Genomic DNA, 15,160 nt, shown 5'->3' with positions numbered 1-15,160 from the left:
CCCCCGAGAGAGCCAAGGTCGGTTACAATTGGAACATATCATGACGTCAAGACTAAAAATAGGAAGGATTAGCACTGAAGCGGATGGGAAGAAGAAGGGCGATAATGCACCTAAGAAATCGGGCCTCTTTGAATTCAAGGGGCGAGCATAAGCGGCAGTGTACATTGCTGCGATTGATTTATATGTGTGAGTCGAAAGAGGGAGCTGCAATCTATGTAGTTAGTAATAACGGCTCAGAGCTATGGTAAGCCAGGCAATCAACAAGGAATTACCGCCAAATGACAAGGTTGCCGACCGTCAAAATGCGTTTCAAGGCATAGTTGAGGGTCTACGGCAGCACAAAGACGTAATGCGAATTCTGCAATCGCCTCTTACCGGAGTATATTTCAACCTGCAATCGCTGTCGTAGGCGCTAGATGATATAGCTCACCAGGATGTGGAGGGAATATCGGTAGCTTCCTCAACTGTGAGCAATAAAGAGCAAAACAGGTCAAACCTTGTGTCCTAGGCTGACTCGGAGAGTCGGCTCTGCCTGTTACGAGAAAAAAAAGAATGTTCCAGGAAAGAAAATCATACTCGGATTGGACTGGGGATATGATGCAAATGCAAGTTAAATAATAGCACGGCTTCTTGCGTTATTTTTGGATCCGCTCAAGGGACCTATCTAAATCCTTTTAGCTTTTGTTTGAGAACATCGCGTAATTACCCTGAGCAAGTACCCATACTAGCGGAGAAAGTTATGATAAGAGGAATACGGATAATTAGAATCTGTCCACTCTGATCCAAAACTCATTGTCGGCTAAGATTCGAGGAAGATAAAGCAACAGGCAACAATCCCGACAGATAATGCATTTATATCGGGTACGTTGCCGAGAGGGGGTAGATTAGACGATCCTCCGCGGTGAGTAGCGTAAACTATGATAATTCATGGAATTTGCTGCCTTCATGAGTGCGGTAGGAAGATTTCTTGGTTCATTTTCATCCAGAAGCATTCTATCTTGTGGGATTTTAGCTGCTCACGATTTATATAACTTGGCCAAGATATACAAGATACCGCATACAATAATACAGGATTTAGCTTTGGACCTCGCCCACGACATCTCAGCCACGAACACTCAGACTGTCAGAACCACGTTCGATCTGGAGAGATATCAATATACCCAATTCTGCGCTATCAGAATACAGTGGCACAGCAAGCTAACATGCTAAACTTTACAAAATGCAACACCTCAGTCCTAAAATATCTGACCTTGGGCACTGCTGCCTGTTCTAGAATTCCTTCTCCAAAAGTAGTCCCTCTCTACAATACGTTGGATGGTTATTTCCATATACTTGTTAGTTTTGGATGAGCTGAGAAAGTAGTCAGTACCACTACACCTTCCAGGACGAGTTTCTTCATCGTTCATTCAACTCCGTCCTCTAATTTGAAAGCTATCACGGGTAATCTTGGAATTATGATGTTTTAATGGTTGTCTTCCTGGAAGCCCTTTAAGCTAGCTCGACTTGAAGAAGAATGGTATCCTTGACGGTCTTTCAAAGCCCGCGGAATCCGCTCATCTTCATCCGCGGCCTGTCTGACGTTCCGATTTATCCAGCTTCTCCACTAGAGAAAGAATATTGTCCTGGAGTGGCTCTTCGATCCCAATACCCCGTGCAAGCTCCTGAAATGCCAGTAATCTGTCTCTGGCTTTGCCCATTCTGTGTGTAATTAGTAAACCAGACAATAATAGTTCCGACGATGAAGAAAGGCGAGCCTAATTGAATTGGTGATCATTCCAAGGAAATAGCAAAACGCACCTCAATCGCGCATCCATGCTGAGGAATATTTAGTTAGCCTATTTGTAGGTCTCGATCTATCATAGACAGACTTACTACTCCTTTACCAGAGCGACCATTATTGGGTCTTTAATCTTTCGTAGGAAATTTTCTGTCACTAAAAGATTTCTTGTTCAGAAAAAAGGTATCTTTCATTGGTGACTTTCTAATCCCTCACAGTCGGTACTCTCATCCCTTAAATCTGTGCTAATGCTGCCATGAGCCTCAGCAGGTAGCTTGGGCGAGGACCGTTTGGCCGTTTGTTGTGCACTAGCCATATAGCGAGGTGGGATCCTGAGAACAAAAAGAACTGGAATAGGTTCGTGCTTGGGTTGCCGCCTGAGGATAGAGTTTAGAGCTGAATAGAAAATGGAAACGGAACAAGGAGAAGTAGCCTGAATTTATAATGGAAAAGAGGTTGATGTCTCTGATTATCCCAAATCTGAAACGGAATTTGAATACCAAGTGAAAAATATCTTACACATATTTCAGGCATAAAATCTTGGTGAAGACAACTGGGCAAACCCTGTAGTTTAGCTCGATTGCATGTCGATCATTGAAAGCATCCAACTAAAAAATTGGTCATTCTCCAGTTGCCTGTAAACGGTATTCGGAGTGGACATATGAAACTGATGAATTCTCTATCAACTGTTCGCCAGTAAATAAAAGAATAGATAACGAGAGACGACAAATCCATGTTTACCATTGCAACGCTCAAAATACCCGGGATAGAGAAATAATTAGGGGTAATTATCAAAGTTCGGCTACGCCCTCAACTTCCTCCAATTAACATTGATAGCTGATAACCCTGGTAAACGATGTATTGTTAGATGATTCGAAGCAAACAAAAAGCGATGAGATAATATGTGCCTCACCGGCCTGCCATGCATCCCCGCAGGTGACAATGTGGACGCGTAAGGGGAATAGTCTAATACTAGTTAACGGCTACCCCTTCACCCGTGTGAATCTGGGCTAAATTTAGACACGTAATACATTAGGGGGGTTTCACGAAAGCTAGGGGCGTGGTGATCGTGGTGATAGGTATGACTCATGAATTGCATACTGGGGCGATTTCAAGCACGGTGACTGCCAACGCTAGGCCGGCAAACATTGCAGAGCATGCGACTATTCTGGTACTCCTAGCGTGATGGGTAGTGTCTGTTTCCGGTTTGGTTTCAAAGCAGTCCAGCAAGAAAGGGCTGCGAATGGAGTGTGGCTGCGGTGGGTCTGGTGCGGAATGCACGGTAAAGGGACGGGCCGAAACCCTGTTCGGTTGGACGTCAACAGCCTAATCTTTGGGTTGTTGGACAATTTTCGGCTCTGTCGGTGATCTATATCGTTTCGTTTCGGTGAGGGTTATTACATGGCACTTATTAATCTTGTCCGACTCTCTAAGCTAGATGGAAAAATTCGGTAGAAGTACTGCGCGTGTGTCGTTTACATAATATTTACACTGCTCTGATAACGTCACGAAAATACGAGAGTATGTCCAGCGAGTACTCTCGTTGCGTTTGCTTTTGTGCAATTTGAAACATGGTGAGTGACTTCTTCTCAGGAGGCTAGCCAAAGCGGCAATTTCCACGAACCACCGCAGGGGACGTCCAACGGATTGCGCTCAGCCTGGACCACCAAAATGACAAGCGTCGCTTATTATGGACAAGAGGTCGTGAGTCGGAAACTAGTTTTGGTTCTCTTTTAAGGGGTATCATATCGACCCAACGGATAACAAGAGCCAAGCCGTGCAGGATAGACCTGGATAGAGAACCAATCATTGAGCGCTTTATCCGCTCGCCGAACTTGTACGCAAATGGTGATGCGTTTGATGACTACCGATTGGCCCCTGGGTATTCACTCCTCTAGGCTCCATTTATTCTATCACATGGTGGCGTTGCCGAGGGTCCACTATTTCTGCAGCGAGAACAGGTGCGCCACAGAATGTTCGATAATTGACAGGAGAACGGCTGCAGGCCTTCAATTCTGACATAAATGCATACACCGCCTAATAAGTTTTACATAGCACTACTCTGAGTGCGAAACAAATAAAAGCCTCCCACCTTACCACCATAATATAGAAAATTGAATAAAAACACGATGTTATTTGTATGAAACTATGGAAACAGCTTCGTGGAAGTCAGGGTACCCTGCGAGGGCAAACGAGGTTAGCCCGGTATACAGGTTTCATTTCTAGGTATGCTTCTCCAGTCCTGGCCTAAACTGTCTCGGATTTATACGATCTCTCTCACACCGACATTCTAGTCTGGTCTTTTCTATACCTACAATCGTGACCTTGAACCAGCCCACTACGTATGGTTTTGACTTTATATTTCACGTTAATCTACTTTTACGAGTTCATAACTGTAAAAATGCACTCCAGTTATTTCTAGCTACCCCAATAGTTGAATTTTTCGTCGGCAAAGTTGGTGAGTTCTGTTGATTCTGCCGTGGATGTCAGTATCGGTGGAGAATTGGTATTGTGAGGCATGGTTAGAATGTATCATTTTAACTTAGCTAAGAGCCTTAGTCGTGTCGGGCGCATACAAATATGTGTGTACGTACAAGCATCTCCATCACTAGAAGAAAAGGAGCTGTCATTTTCGTCGACGATTATACACGATGGACGGTAGGCTCGTCTGCTGAGGCGAATACAACCGTCCTGCAGCGGAAGGCCATCCAATGAGCGTTAGAATGGGCAGCGCAGTCTGGCGCGGCTTTCGAAAAAGAGAAGACATCGTTCATCCACTTCACAAGAAACCCGCGGCAACGCCAACTTCCCGCAGTCCCGTTACACGTGAATGGAGCGACTGTTGCCCCGGTGCCTGAAATCAAGATTCTCGGCGTGATACTCGATCAGGGATCAGGGTTCAAATCATACATCGGAAAGGCTGCGAATAAAGGAATGAAAGCCGTACCTGCACTAAGACGACTGCGCGGGTTACCTCCTTCGGTATCTCGCCAGCTCTTCACCTCCACGGTCGCTTCGAAGATTGGTTATGCAGCATCTGTGTGGTGCCACATACGGCAGGATTCCATTATTGCGGCGGGAATCGGACGGCGGTTCGAAGCCATCCAACGAGCCGAGTCCCAGGCGATCATAGGCGTGTTCCGAAACACAGCTCTCGCCATCGCTGAGGCAGAAGCGGGGATTGAACTAACTGTCCTACGCTTCCGAGCACGCGTCTTAAAACATTGGATCGGTTGCCACACCTGATTAAAGGATCACACCTTCTAGTCCTGTCAAGCGGCGGCGGCAATGCAGGATGGCAGTTACCCATCACCGTTCAAATCCTACAAAGTACGGACCACAATGTTTGTCTGACATGGAGGTCATTCGACCTTTCCCTCTAGATCTGTGGCAACGGTCTCTCGGGAAGTTGATCGCCATCGTCGGATCCGAAATGCACGAGTTGCACGAGGCCGGCCATGCCCGTTTCTGGTTGTTCACCAGCGTCAGTGTCCGCAGTAGTCTGGTCGGAACAGGGCTGGGTGTGCGCGTTAATCAAGTCGACATCGTCTCGTCAAACGGGGCAGCTGGTAGTGACGACACGCTCAATGCTCACTATGCACAGGTGGGGGTAGTGTAAGAGGCTGTATCCCTCGTATCTGAGATGCCACCGTGGGAAATACAGGTCAAGATCGTTGCGAACAAACCTGCTGTCCTGCTTTCGCTTGCGAAACCCCATCTTCAAGGCGGACAAGCTCTTATCATTAGAATCACGGGAGCAATCAGCCAGCTATTGGAGATGGGGGCTAAGGTCAGCCTGAAGCCATCCACCGATGAAGACCATAATAATACTACACAAGTACATACCCTTACATGCAAAGCGACAGAAAAGAACAGCGAAGTTAACCCCCCGCCTGGGTGCAAGTCCAGCTTTGGGCGTCGGCTTTGCGATGGGTTCGGGCCAATACTGCACAGTACCGGAAGGACAACTTCGTACATTTCTGTAGTGTATCGAGTCTGCTGGGAGGCTCAAATGAAGGTGAGAAAGGTAAACCAGACACCGTCTCGCGGGCCAAGACAGTACGGGCTGTACTGGACTTCGCCGAGGCGTCACAGAGGTTTCGCAGTCGTGCGTCATAGGGACAGCCTAACAATGGGGACGGCAATGGGCCACAATAGGCCGTGACGAGGCTCTAAGATACTGTCAGGAAGTGGATCACTCTACTTGTACATTCTACTTTCTACTTTCTACTTTCTACTTTCTACTCTATTCTACTCTACTATAAGGATAGTCGACCAAGGTCGGCCTTTTTCCGGTTTAGCGCGCCCCGCTCTTGGCCCATTCCTGGCCCTCCTATTCGGCAGTGGACGCTATTTGACGCTTTGTCATTGGTCCAGTGAAAAGCTGCATACCCATTTCGGTTTAGCCTATTTCCATCTTGCCCATCTGGGCCAATAGCCCTTCTTGCTTTACATCGACGGATCTACGGGGAACATCGCGTGCTGTGCCTTTGTTGAGATGTTGATTTTGGTCTGCTGCCGGCTTTCCTCACACGTTGCTCCATCCCAACATCTACGGCTACTCACAACCCATCTGATGTCTGCCGCAGATTCCAACTCGCGTCCGTCAACCAAGTGCTGTAGCCGGTGCCATAACATTCGACCGTTGACCACGTTCATCAACGAAAGGAATATCGAACTTAGAACCTGCCGCAGATGCCGCCGTCCACAGCCGCCAGAGTGCGAGACTCCTACGTATGCTACTGCCGGCGATACAGACGATCTTTCGCTCCGCTGTAGTAGATGCATGCGCCATCATCCGCGTTCTAAGTTTCTATCTTCCGCTGGCAGGCGTTTCAAGACATGCTTTAATTGCCGCGTGTGTTTTCTATAACGTCCGATATTTGAAATATACTAAAAAAAAATATACTATCCGCAACAGGAGAGGCAACGTGTTACTCCGGGGGTACCGATCTATCTGGATACCCCGGCCCAAGGCCTTATAGACTCGATATCCACCCCTACTTTTGCGACTATACCTGCGGGTAGCGTTCTTGCTGCTAACAATGATATGATACCGGAGGAGGCCCCGACTCGCCAGTGCACTTCGTGCGACGGTATATACCCATTATCGGTATTCGTCGATCGGTCGCGCCGTCCCGAGCCCTTCACCAATTGCGTCACATGCAGACCGCCGATGAATCGAGTCCTCCCACCAGGCCGCACCGGTATGCAATCCTGTTCACGGTGTGGTGATCTGCTCCCTCTAGCGCAGTTCATCGACTTGGCACGCCGACGCCAGCCATTTAAATTATGCCCGGGTTGCCGACCCGCTATAATAGTGCCGGTTGGTTTTCGCTCCCAATACCGCCCCGGCACTATACAGAGACATGATCTTGGCCGTATGGAATACACCTGCCGTTTTTGCAAGGCTTTTTACTGGCTTGCTGAAAGAGACATTCACTCATCTCAGGCCAATCCTTCGTTGTCTCGCTGCTGCAAACAAGGGGCTGTTCAATTAACTCGAATCCAGCCACCACCGCCTTATCTGCGCTGGCTCTTAACAGGTGATGATACTCGCGCAAAAGAATTCCGAGATCGAATCCGGCAATATAACTCGGCTTTCGCGTTTACCTCTATCTCCTATACTCCAGATCAGCGCGTCGAAGGAGCGTACAAACCCTTTTTGGTAGCTGGGGAGCTATTTCATATATATGGGCCATTAGAGCCCCGGGAGGGCGTATCTCCCGCGTTTGCCCAGCTATGGCTATTAGAGGACCAAGAGGCCACTATCCAGATCCGTTGCACCATGAAGCCAGCCCGAGGTCAACAGCGGTCAGGTGCCGAAAATGCGAATGGAAATCGCAGTGCGCTTTCCGCCGCAATCCTAGCGCGGCTCACAGATGAGCTAAACCGCTGTAACCCGTTCATCGGGATCTACCGAACTGCCCGGGAGCAGCTAATCGAGGCTGCCCGAAGCCAGACCCCTATAGATGTGATACTATCCCCCGATCTGCGTATCATCCTCCAGGAGAAAGCTGATCCACGCACGTATAACTTGCCTACACGGACGGAGGTAGCGGCGTTTATCCCAGACGCACCACCAGACTTCGGTCAGCGAACGTACCGGGATATGGTTTTGACTTTACGGGCCCCGGATACGGGCCGAGCGGCCCTTCGTAGGGTGGATCCAAGCCATGCGGCGTATCTACCTCTGCATTATGTGTTACTTTTCCCTCATGGGGATACTGGGTGGTCCTGGGGCCTCCGTTTGACTTTCCGTGATCAGGACAATGCCACCCAGGATGAAGTAGACGACCTTGGACATGACGACGGTGATGTGGATCCACCGGGTGTCCTACATAATATATTGGATATCGATCCTGACCCGGAGGATGACCTAGCGGCGTCTTTCTCAAACTGTATAACAGCCCGTCAGTATCACGCTTTTCGCGTGTTTACTCGGCCTGATGACTTCAATCCAATCCATCACGCCTGTCGCCTAGGTCATCAGTATTGGGTCGATGCGTATGCTACAATTGAGCAATCCCGACTCCGTTGGTTTAGTGGTCATCAGGACGATATCCGGGCAGATACCTATCAAGGCCTTGCAGATCACCTAGCGGAGGCTGTTGCTGATACCGCCACTGAGGGCACAGAGGCTATGATAACCGCACCGGTCGGTCAGCGCGTGATATTACCCTCATCGCACATAGGCAGCCCACGGTTCATGAAGAAGATATGTCAAGATGCAATCGCTTTGATCCGTAAGTTAGGACCGCCAACGCTGTTTATCACCATGACGGCCAATCCAACTTGGGATGAGATTACACGGGAGCTATTCCCTGGCCAAACAGCCATGGATCGCCCGGATTTGGTCAGCCGTGTATTCGATCTTAAAAAAAAGGATCTTCTCCTACAACTCTGCAGGAAAGGTATCTTTGGCCCTTCCACTGGCCGGTTTTGGACAATTGAGTATCAAAAGCGCTCCCTCCCTCACTGCCATTTACTACTCTTCCTGGAAAATAGCGACCAGTTCCACAACCCTTCAATGATAGATGAGGTGGTCTGTGCTGAGCTACCGGATCCAGTGGTGGATCCGGAACTCAGTAAGATTGTCCGTGACTATATGGTCCACATGTGTGGCGAGGGCTTACAGGCCCCCTGTACCTCGAGCGACACTGCAACGGGCGAACGAACCTGTAGTAAGCGCTTCCCTAAGCCACTCACCTCTGAGACGATCCCAAACGAGCATGGATACCCCCAGTATCGCCGGCGTGATATCCCTGATATGGCATTTACCAAACATGTGAAGGGCCGTGAGGTCACTGTGGATAATAGCCGGGTTGTGCCATATAACCCATACCTCACGATCCGCTATAACTGCCACATCAACGTTGAGCTCTGTCGCGGTGTCGAGGTCGTTAAGTATATCACTAAATACGCCTACAAAGGCCCAGACCGGGCTACAGTCCGGCTGACTCTTACCGACGAGATTACAGAGTATCTTGAGGGCCGGTATATTGGACCGTCGGAGGCGATCTGGCGTCTGCTGGGATACCGAGTGCATGAGGAATTCCCACCTGTGCAGGCGCTCCCAGTCCATCTCCCAGGTCAGCAGCCAGTCCGCTTTCCGACCGGTGCTGAAGTTGATGATATTCGGCGCCGGATGGATAACACGCGCAGTCCATTGATGGCCTACTTTGACTACAATACTGTTGCCCGCCGGGAGGGCCGCCCGACGTATCTATATCAGGATATGCTGCGGCACTGTGTCTGGGACCGGTCCCAGAGGGCCTGGCAGCCACGGAAAAATGGGACTGTTATCGGTAGGATGTACCATGTGAATCCCCGTGACGGCGAGCGCTTCTACCTGCGGCTGCTATTAACGGTCCGGCATAATGCTGTAAGCTTTGAGGACCTAAGGACCGTACGCCTTGGATCACCAGAGCGGACATTCCGGAACGCCTGCAAGAAGCTTGGGCTGCTAGAGGATGACAACCACTGGCGGGCCACATTCACGGAGGCTGTGACCTTCGCATCTGGAAAATCTCTAAGAAATGAGTTCTGTGTTGCTGTCGTGCATGGTGATGTTATGGACCCACCGGCACTCTGGGACGAGTTCCAAGTGCACCTATGCGATGACCTGCCCCGTCAGTTGGAATCCTACACGGAAGCCGGCAGAGAGCTACCTGCCACTTCTATCAGAGAACAGTACCTTGACTTTGGCCTATTTCTGATCGGCCGACTGCTAGCAGCGCAAAGTAAGACATTAGCGGATTATTACATGCCATCCCCGGAAGCTGATTGGTCTGCCTTCCAGCAATCATCCCGTGACGGTCTGCATAACATGCCATTAGATCGCCTAGCCACCACGGCCGCAGAGTTGCGGGATCAGCTCAACGATAATCAACAGACCATCTTTTCCGCCGTGGTATCCACTGTGCTTGGCGGTCGGCCTGCTGCGTGGTATCTACAAGGCCCTGCCGGTACTGGCAAGACATTCCTCTACCGTACGATCTATGCTGAGCTGCGGCGCTTAGGCTTCGATGTGGCCTGTGTTGCTTCGTCCGGCATTGCCGCAACCCTACTACCGGATGGCAGCACGGCCCACAGTCATTTCGGTATCCCGCTTGAATTACATGAGGACTCGACCTCGACTTTAAGGCCAAGATCTGCAAAATTTCAACGCCTACGGACAACGGCTCTGATCATCTGGGATGAGGTCCCAATGCAGGACCGGTATGCAGTGGAATTGGTGGATCGTCTCCTAAAAGACGCCCGTGACGATGACCGTCTATTTGGTGGTCTTCCAGTCCTGATGGGGGGTGATTTTGCGCAGACCTTACCGATAGTAGTCCCATCTAGCCGAACCAGGACAGTAGCTGCGTGCTTACAACGATCTTCAATTTGGCCACAACTGACAGTCCTACAGCTACATCGAAATATGCGCCTTCCGCCAACAGGCGATAATACAGGCTACGGGCAATATCTATCCACAATGTCCTACCGGGAGGACTTACAGGGTACTATTATCCTGCCCCAGTACATCCCCCGATCCGATACGGTAGAGGAGCTCTGTGATGCTATATATCCCACTGCAGCGCTATCGGCAGCCACCGAGAACCTGGAGTTCTTTGCTGAGCGGTCTATTGTCACTATCCGTAACGACGCGGTGGCGGTCTTCAACGACCGGCTAATCAGCCGCATGACAGGCGATTTGAGGACTTATTGGTCCGCCGACCGTGCCCAGGATCGTCCTGGCAGGTATCAACCAACCCTTACAGAACAACCACTGGAGTATTTAAATTCTATCAATATGCCAGGCCTGCCGCCGTCGAAACTAGCATTGAGAGTCGGAGCCCCGATTATGCTGATCCGGAACCTCCGCCAAGAAGACGGCCTCTGCAATGGAACCCGCCTCATCATCACGGGTATATATCACTGGAATATCACCGCCCGAATCATCGCTGGCGACCGCAAAGGGGTAGAACACACGATCCCCCGTATCCCGTTAGAGACGACTGATGGCCAACTATCCTTCACCCTCCGCCGCGTGCAGTTCCCAATCCGTCTCTGTTTTGCTATGACAATTAATAAGAGCCAGGGGCAGTCGTTGAAACAGGTAGGTGTAGACCTTCGCGTGCCAGCCTTTTCCCATGGGCAGCTGTACGTTGCACTCTCAAGGGTGACCGATGTAGCAAAACTATCGATCTTACACGCGGAGGGGTCAGATACAACAGAAAATATCGTGTTTCGAGAGGTCTTACAGCGCTTCTCTCCTATAGCATTAGCGGTCGAAGTTAGTTAAATATCCATTCATAACACGTTTCTAAAAAAAAACAACTCAAGTAGAACACCACAAACTTGACAAAACTAGCATAATATCCAGTAACCAAACATATTCGTTCCATTAGCTTTCTTTCAACTAATCATGATACTTCCATAAATCCGAATATTACACAAATGCAACCCTGTCGCCTCCTTTCATGACCAGAACCGGCCCCGGACAACCACTAATATACGTCTATTTAGTCCTTCGCCCCGGCCATCTGCAACATTTACGAAATCTCATATTTGTATAACCACCTTGGATGAGATCTCCGATGACTTGACTTATGAATAGCCCCAGTACATTTTCTCCATATTACAACAACTTCAAAATTCGTCATCTTTCCTTCTACTATCCATAATATTAACGACCTAACCTCTATTCGCCTCTGCTTTATTTCCACTACAGTCTTCTATATGCCATTAACTAAAACCTTTCCTGCGATTTTACACATTCGTGACTTCATTGAACAGGTTGAACAAGATCCAGCACGACCTGGAAAGGGACTAGCTTTACAGCTTCGCATTTCACTCAATATTCCCCACAAAGACGCTCAGTCGGACGATGTAGAGCAACAAGACATACCAACTATGGTCCGTTTCTTCTCCGACCTGGGACGGTCTGATATATATCACGAAAATACCTTTATTTATGCCTGGGGCTCTTTCCTGACAGCCACCACACAAGATGAAGGATTCCACATCCTTCTCCATGCTCACACTGTCGACCGGTATGTAATACTCAGTAGTTTCTAAATTACAAGCTGAATTGCTCTAGACATCCCGGGGATCATGAAAACTCTGATTCATACTTTATGCACTGCCCTGAGGCTGCACAGCCAACCGTAACCTTCCTAGGCGAGATTAATAAACACGCTGGGGAACTCAACAACGGTTCAACACTACTTCACTACTGCCTACAAGTGACGGTGTATAATAGTTCCACCCGAAACCAACACACATTTCCAATCACTGCATACTTTAAAAATGGTCCACGATGGGCAAAACTTCCTTTATTGGCGACCCAAACTCAAATATTCATCACAGGGCGCATATTCGGCACTACCAAAGAAAATCAGCAACTGGCCATACTAACTGACGATATACACTTCTTGCCCACTATGTCGCCGTCTATGCCACTAAGTCCTACTTCAGCAAAGAGTAGCCGAAAACGAACTAACCGTTGGTCCCAACGAGCTGGCTCAAGCATGCCGTCCAGCTCATCCCAGTTCCATGAGGGGACTGTTCTCGATTGCTGCTCGGTGATATAAAATAAAGCGGTACGCGTCTTGGACCAGATCGCTTAGTCGGGGTCCTCCTGATCCCTTCTATGGCCATGTTAGAAAGGTATGCATTGCAAGAGACGAACAAATACCCATAGCAGCCGCCTAAGCTTTTGTATCGACAGGACTCCATCTGTCACGCTTCGAAAAAGACTCAGCGCCTCGAGCCAGTAGAGATATCGGGTTCGGAGGAATGTGTCGACACTGCCATCGTCCTGTAGCTCATCGTGTGATCCAGCTTGTTCTAGATGGTCCACCCAGTAGACACATGAGTAGCCCACTGCAATCAGCGGATCTGGCTCGAGCTGCTTGGCCTGGTTGATAGGGGTACCTAGGGCCCCGAGGCTGTACATATCGCGCCGTAATACCATGTTCATGGTCTGCAGTGATAGAGTGAACATTCGGCGATGGGCAACCGCAGGGCCAGCCGAGAAGATGCTCTGCCCGCCCTTTTCGATCAGAAAGTCCCTGGCAGACTGATGCACAAAATAAACCGTCTTGTGGCGAACTGTGAGGAAAGAACCACTTCTCTTCACGATCGTCTCGATATTCTTGGCGTTTCCGGCGATCTTGTCTGGAAGTTCAGACACCACCCCTAGCTCTAGTAACTGAAGCGGCCGATAGGCCAGGGTGGCAGCTGAGAGGACCAGTTGACAGTATTCCCTGCTTTGCGCTACGAGTTTGTTGATATGGTTTATCATCCGTGCATACAAATCATCTAATCCTTTTGGTACATCATCAACCACCTGCCTCACATCCCAGCTATCAACGTCCTGGAGTTCCTGGACGACAAGAGCCACCCAGAGAAACGTTCCTTCGGCTTTCTTCTCAAGGGCCTGTCGAACATATTCCCGGTCTGGGTTGTCTTGTAAGGATTCAAGCGTCGACATCCGGTCGCAAATGTAGGCCTCGATGGCCCTAGACACGTACTCTGCGTTATCTTGTAGTTCTAGGCATAGTATGAGTTGCGACTCCACTAGTATTTCACGCTGCTGAACGTGGTTCCGGCTAGAAATAATCCATTTGACGCGCGGGAAGTCTTTCGTCTCCTTGAGGATGAATTGCAAGAGCTTGTCTTGGTCCTGCACGCATTCGTCAAGAGCGTCAACCACAACATAGATCGTTTCCAGACTCGACTCACGCAGGATATCCAAGAACATATTGCACAATACAGTCCATGCTCCCGCTTCTCGGAATCCCGGTTCCCCGGTAGCCTTAAATCTTTTCTGCACATGGGATAGCAAAGACGGTTGCGTGTCCACGAGTATATAGATCAGTCCGCGCAGGACAGCATAGGCATTACTGAGCTTCGGGACTGTAGCTTGGCAGAAAAAAAACGATAGGAGGCTTTTAGCTCGAGGATCTGCCAGTTTCGTGGTCGGACAAAGCTCATCGATGATGCCACAGAGTAGCATCGTCTTGCCTTTACCAGGATCCCCCTTGACCCAAAGAACCTGGCTGTCGTTACTGTGTCGCCAACACAGGAACTGAGGATGGCGGAGGATCCATTCATAGGACTCTTTGAGTGCCGCCCCCCCTTGTCTGGTGGATGTTTGTCTTGACGTCGCGCGGATCCGTCACTGCGAAGTATTCGAGGCAGCGATCCCTGCTTTGTCTGTCTTGGTCTTGCGAGTTTTCATATCAGACAGAGTACCACCAGGAGGAAAACTTGATGTTCAGACGTACCCCCGATATTTTGAATAAAGGTGCTTCAATGGCGCTGTGTCAGTAATATTCTTCAAAGTCATACAATCATCAATATTGGCGTACGGATTCGTTGCGGTCCCCTGGAACTGGACATTCCCCCCATTGTTATCCCACTGTTGTCTCCTTATCGACATAACAAGTCATCTAACTCTGGCCAGGTCCGCTGTAAAGTGAGTTGAGCGTACCTAGCAGTCACACTGTAGTGCGTCACTACCAGCAGAGAAATTCGATGAGTGACAGAATTAAAATACTCATCATAAGGCCGATTAGAGGACTGATTCTTCCTGCCTTGTACTTGACTAAAAAGGGGGTCCGTCAAGCTAAAAGTCACTGCAGATGGCGGGGCTGACTCCAGCAGTCTTGCATGGTACGGGGCATTGGATCTCTCACTTGCTCCGAAATTGTAGCTGCTCCAGAGGCAAGCCATGCAGACATCAGGACGTTGCCTGCACGATGCCCACCAATCACTGCGCCCAACCCTACCTTCGGGCAACCAGGTGGGGGACAGCGCTCATGCAGGGTGACAGATGGCACTGCGCTGCATCGTATTGCCACGTTGCGTCCCCACAGTTGCAGATCGTTC

The 15,160-nt window shown here is 49.5% G+C and overlaps 4 protein-coding genes across 4 annotated transcripts; 3 read left to right on the top strand and 1 right to left on the bottom strand.

Moving 5' to 3' along the window:
• Positions 1 to 5,132: 5,132 nt before the first annotated feature.
• Positions 5,133 to 5,396, top strand: N7533_008298 (uncharacterized protein; the record flags this gene model as incomplete). Its single annotated transcript, XM_057104948.1, has 1 exon — positions 5,133 to 5,396. The coding sequence occupies one exon, from the start codon at positions 5,133 to 5,135 to the stop codon at positions 5,394 to 5,396; it is 264 nt and encodes an 87-aa protein (XP_056959905.1).
• Positions 5,397 to 7,565: 2,169 nt separating this feature from the next.
• N7533_008297 (uncharacterized protein) lies at positions 7,566 to 11,567 on the top strand (the record flags this gene model as incomplete). Its single annotated transcript, XM_057104947.1, has 1 exon — positions 7,566 to 11,567. The coding sequence occupies one exon, from the start codon at positions 7,566 to 7,568 to the stop codon at positions 11,565 to 11,567; it is 4,002 nt and encodes a 1,333-aa protein (XP_056959904.1).
• Positions 11,568 to 12,004: 437 nt separating this feature from the next.
• N7533_008296 (uncharacterized protein) lies at positions 12,005 to 12,858 on the top strand (the record flags this gene model as incomplete). Its single annotated transcript, XM_057104946.1, has 2 exons — positions 12,005 to 12,318; positions 12,366 to 12,858. 2 exons carry the CDS (start codon positions 12,005 to 12,007, stop codon positions 12,856 to 12,858), a joined length of 807 nt encoding a protein of 268 aa, XP_056959903.1.
• On the bottom strand, positions 12,808 to 14,411 carry N7533_008295 (Vegetative incompatibility protein HET-E-1; the record flags this gene model as incomplete). Its single annotated transcript, XM_057104945.1, has 2 exons — positions 12,808 to 12,915; positions 12,963 to 14,411. Coding segments are annotated over 2 exons (1,557 nt in total), but the record flags the coding sequence as incomplete, so codon positions are not given.
• Between the last annotated feature and the right edge of the window lie 749 nt (positions 14,412 to 15,160).

This window comes from Penicillium manginii, assembly GCF_028828005.1.
Source record: "Penicillium manginii strain IBT 31320 chromosome Unknown utg000005l:1.0-5665137.0:1.0-5668048.0, whole genome shotgun sequence".
NCBI classification, from domain to species: Eukaryota; Fungi; Ascomycota; class Eurotiomycetes; order Eurotiales; family Aspergillaceae; genus Penicillium; species Penicillium manginii.
The sequence above is the reverse complement of the archived record's forward strand: the minus strand, read 5'-3'. Positions and strand labels throughout refer to the sequence as shown.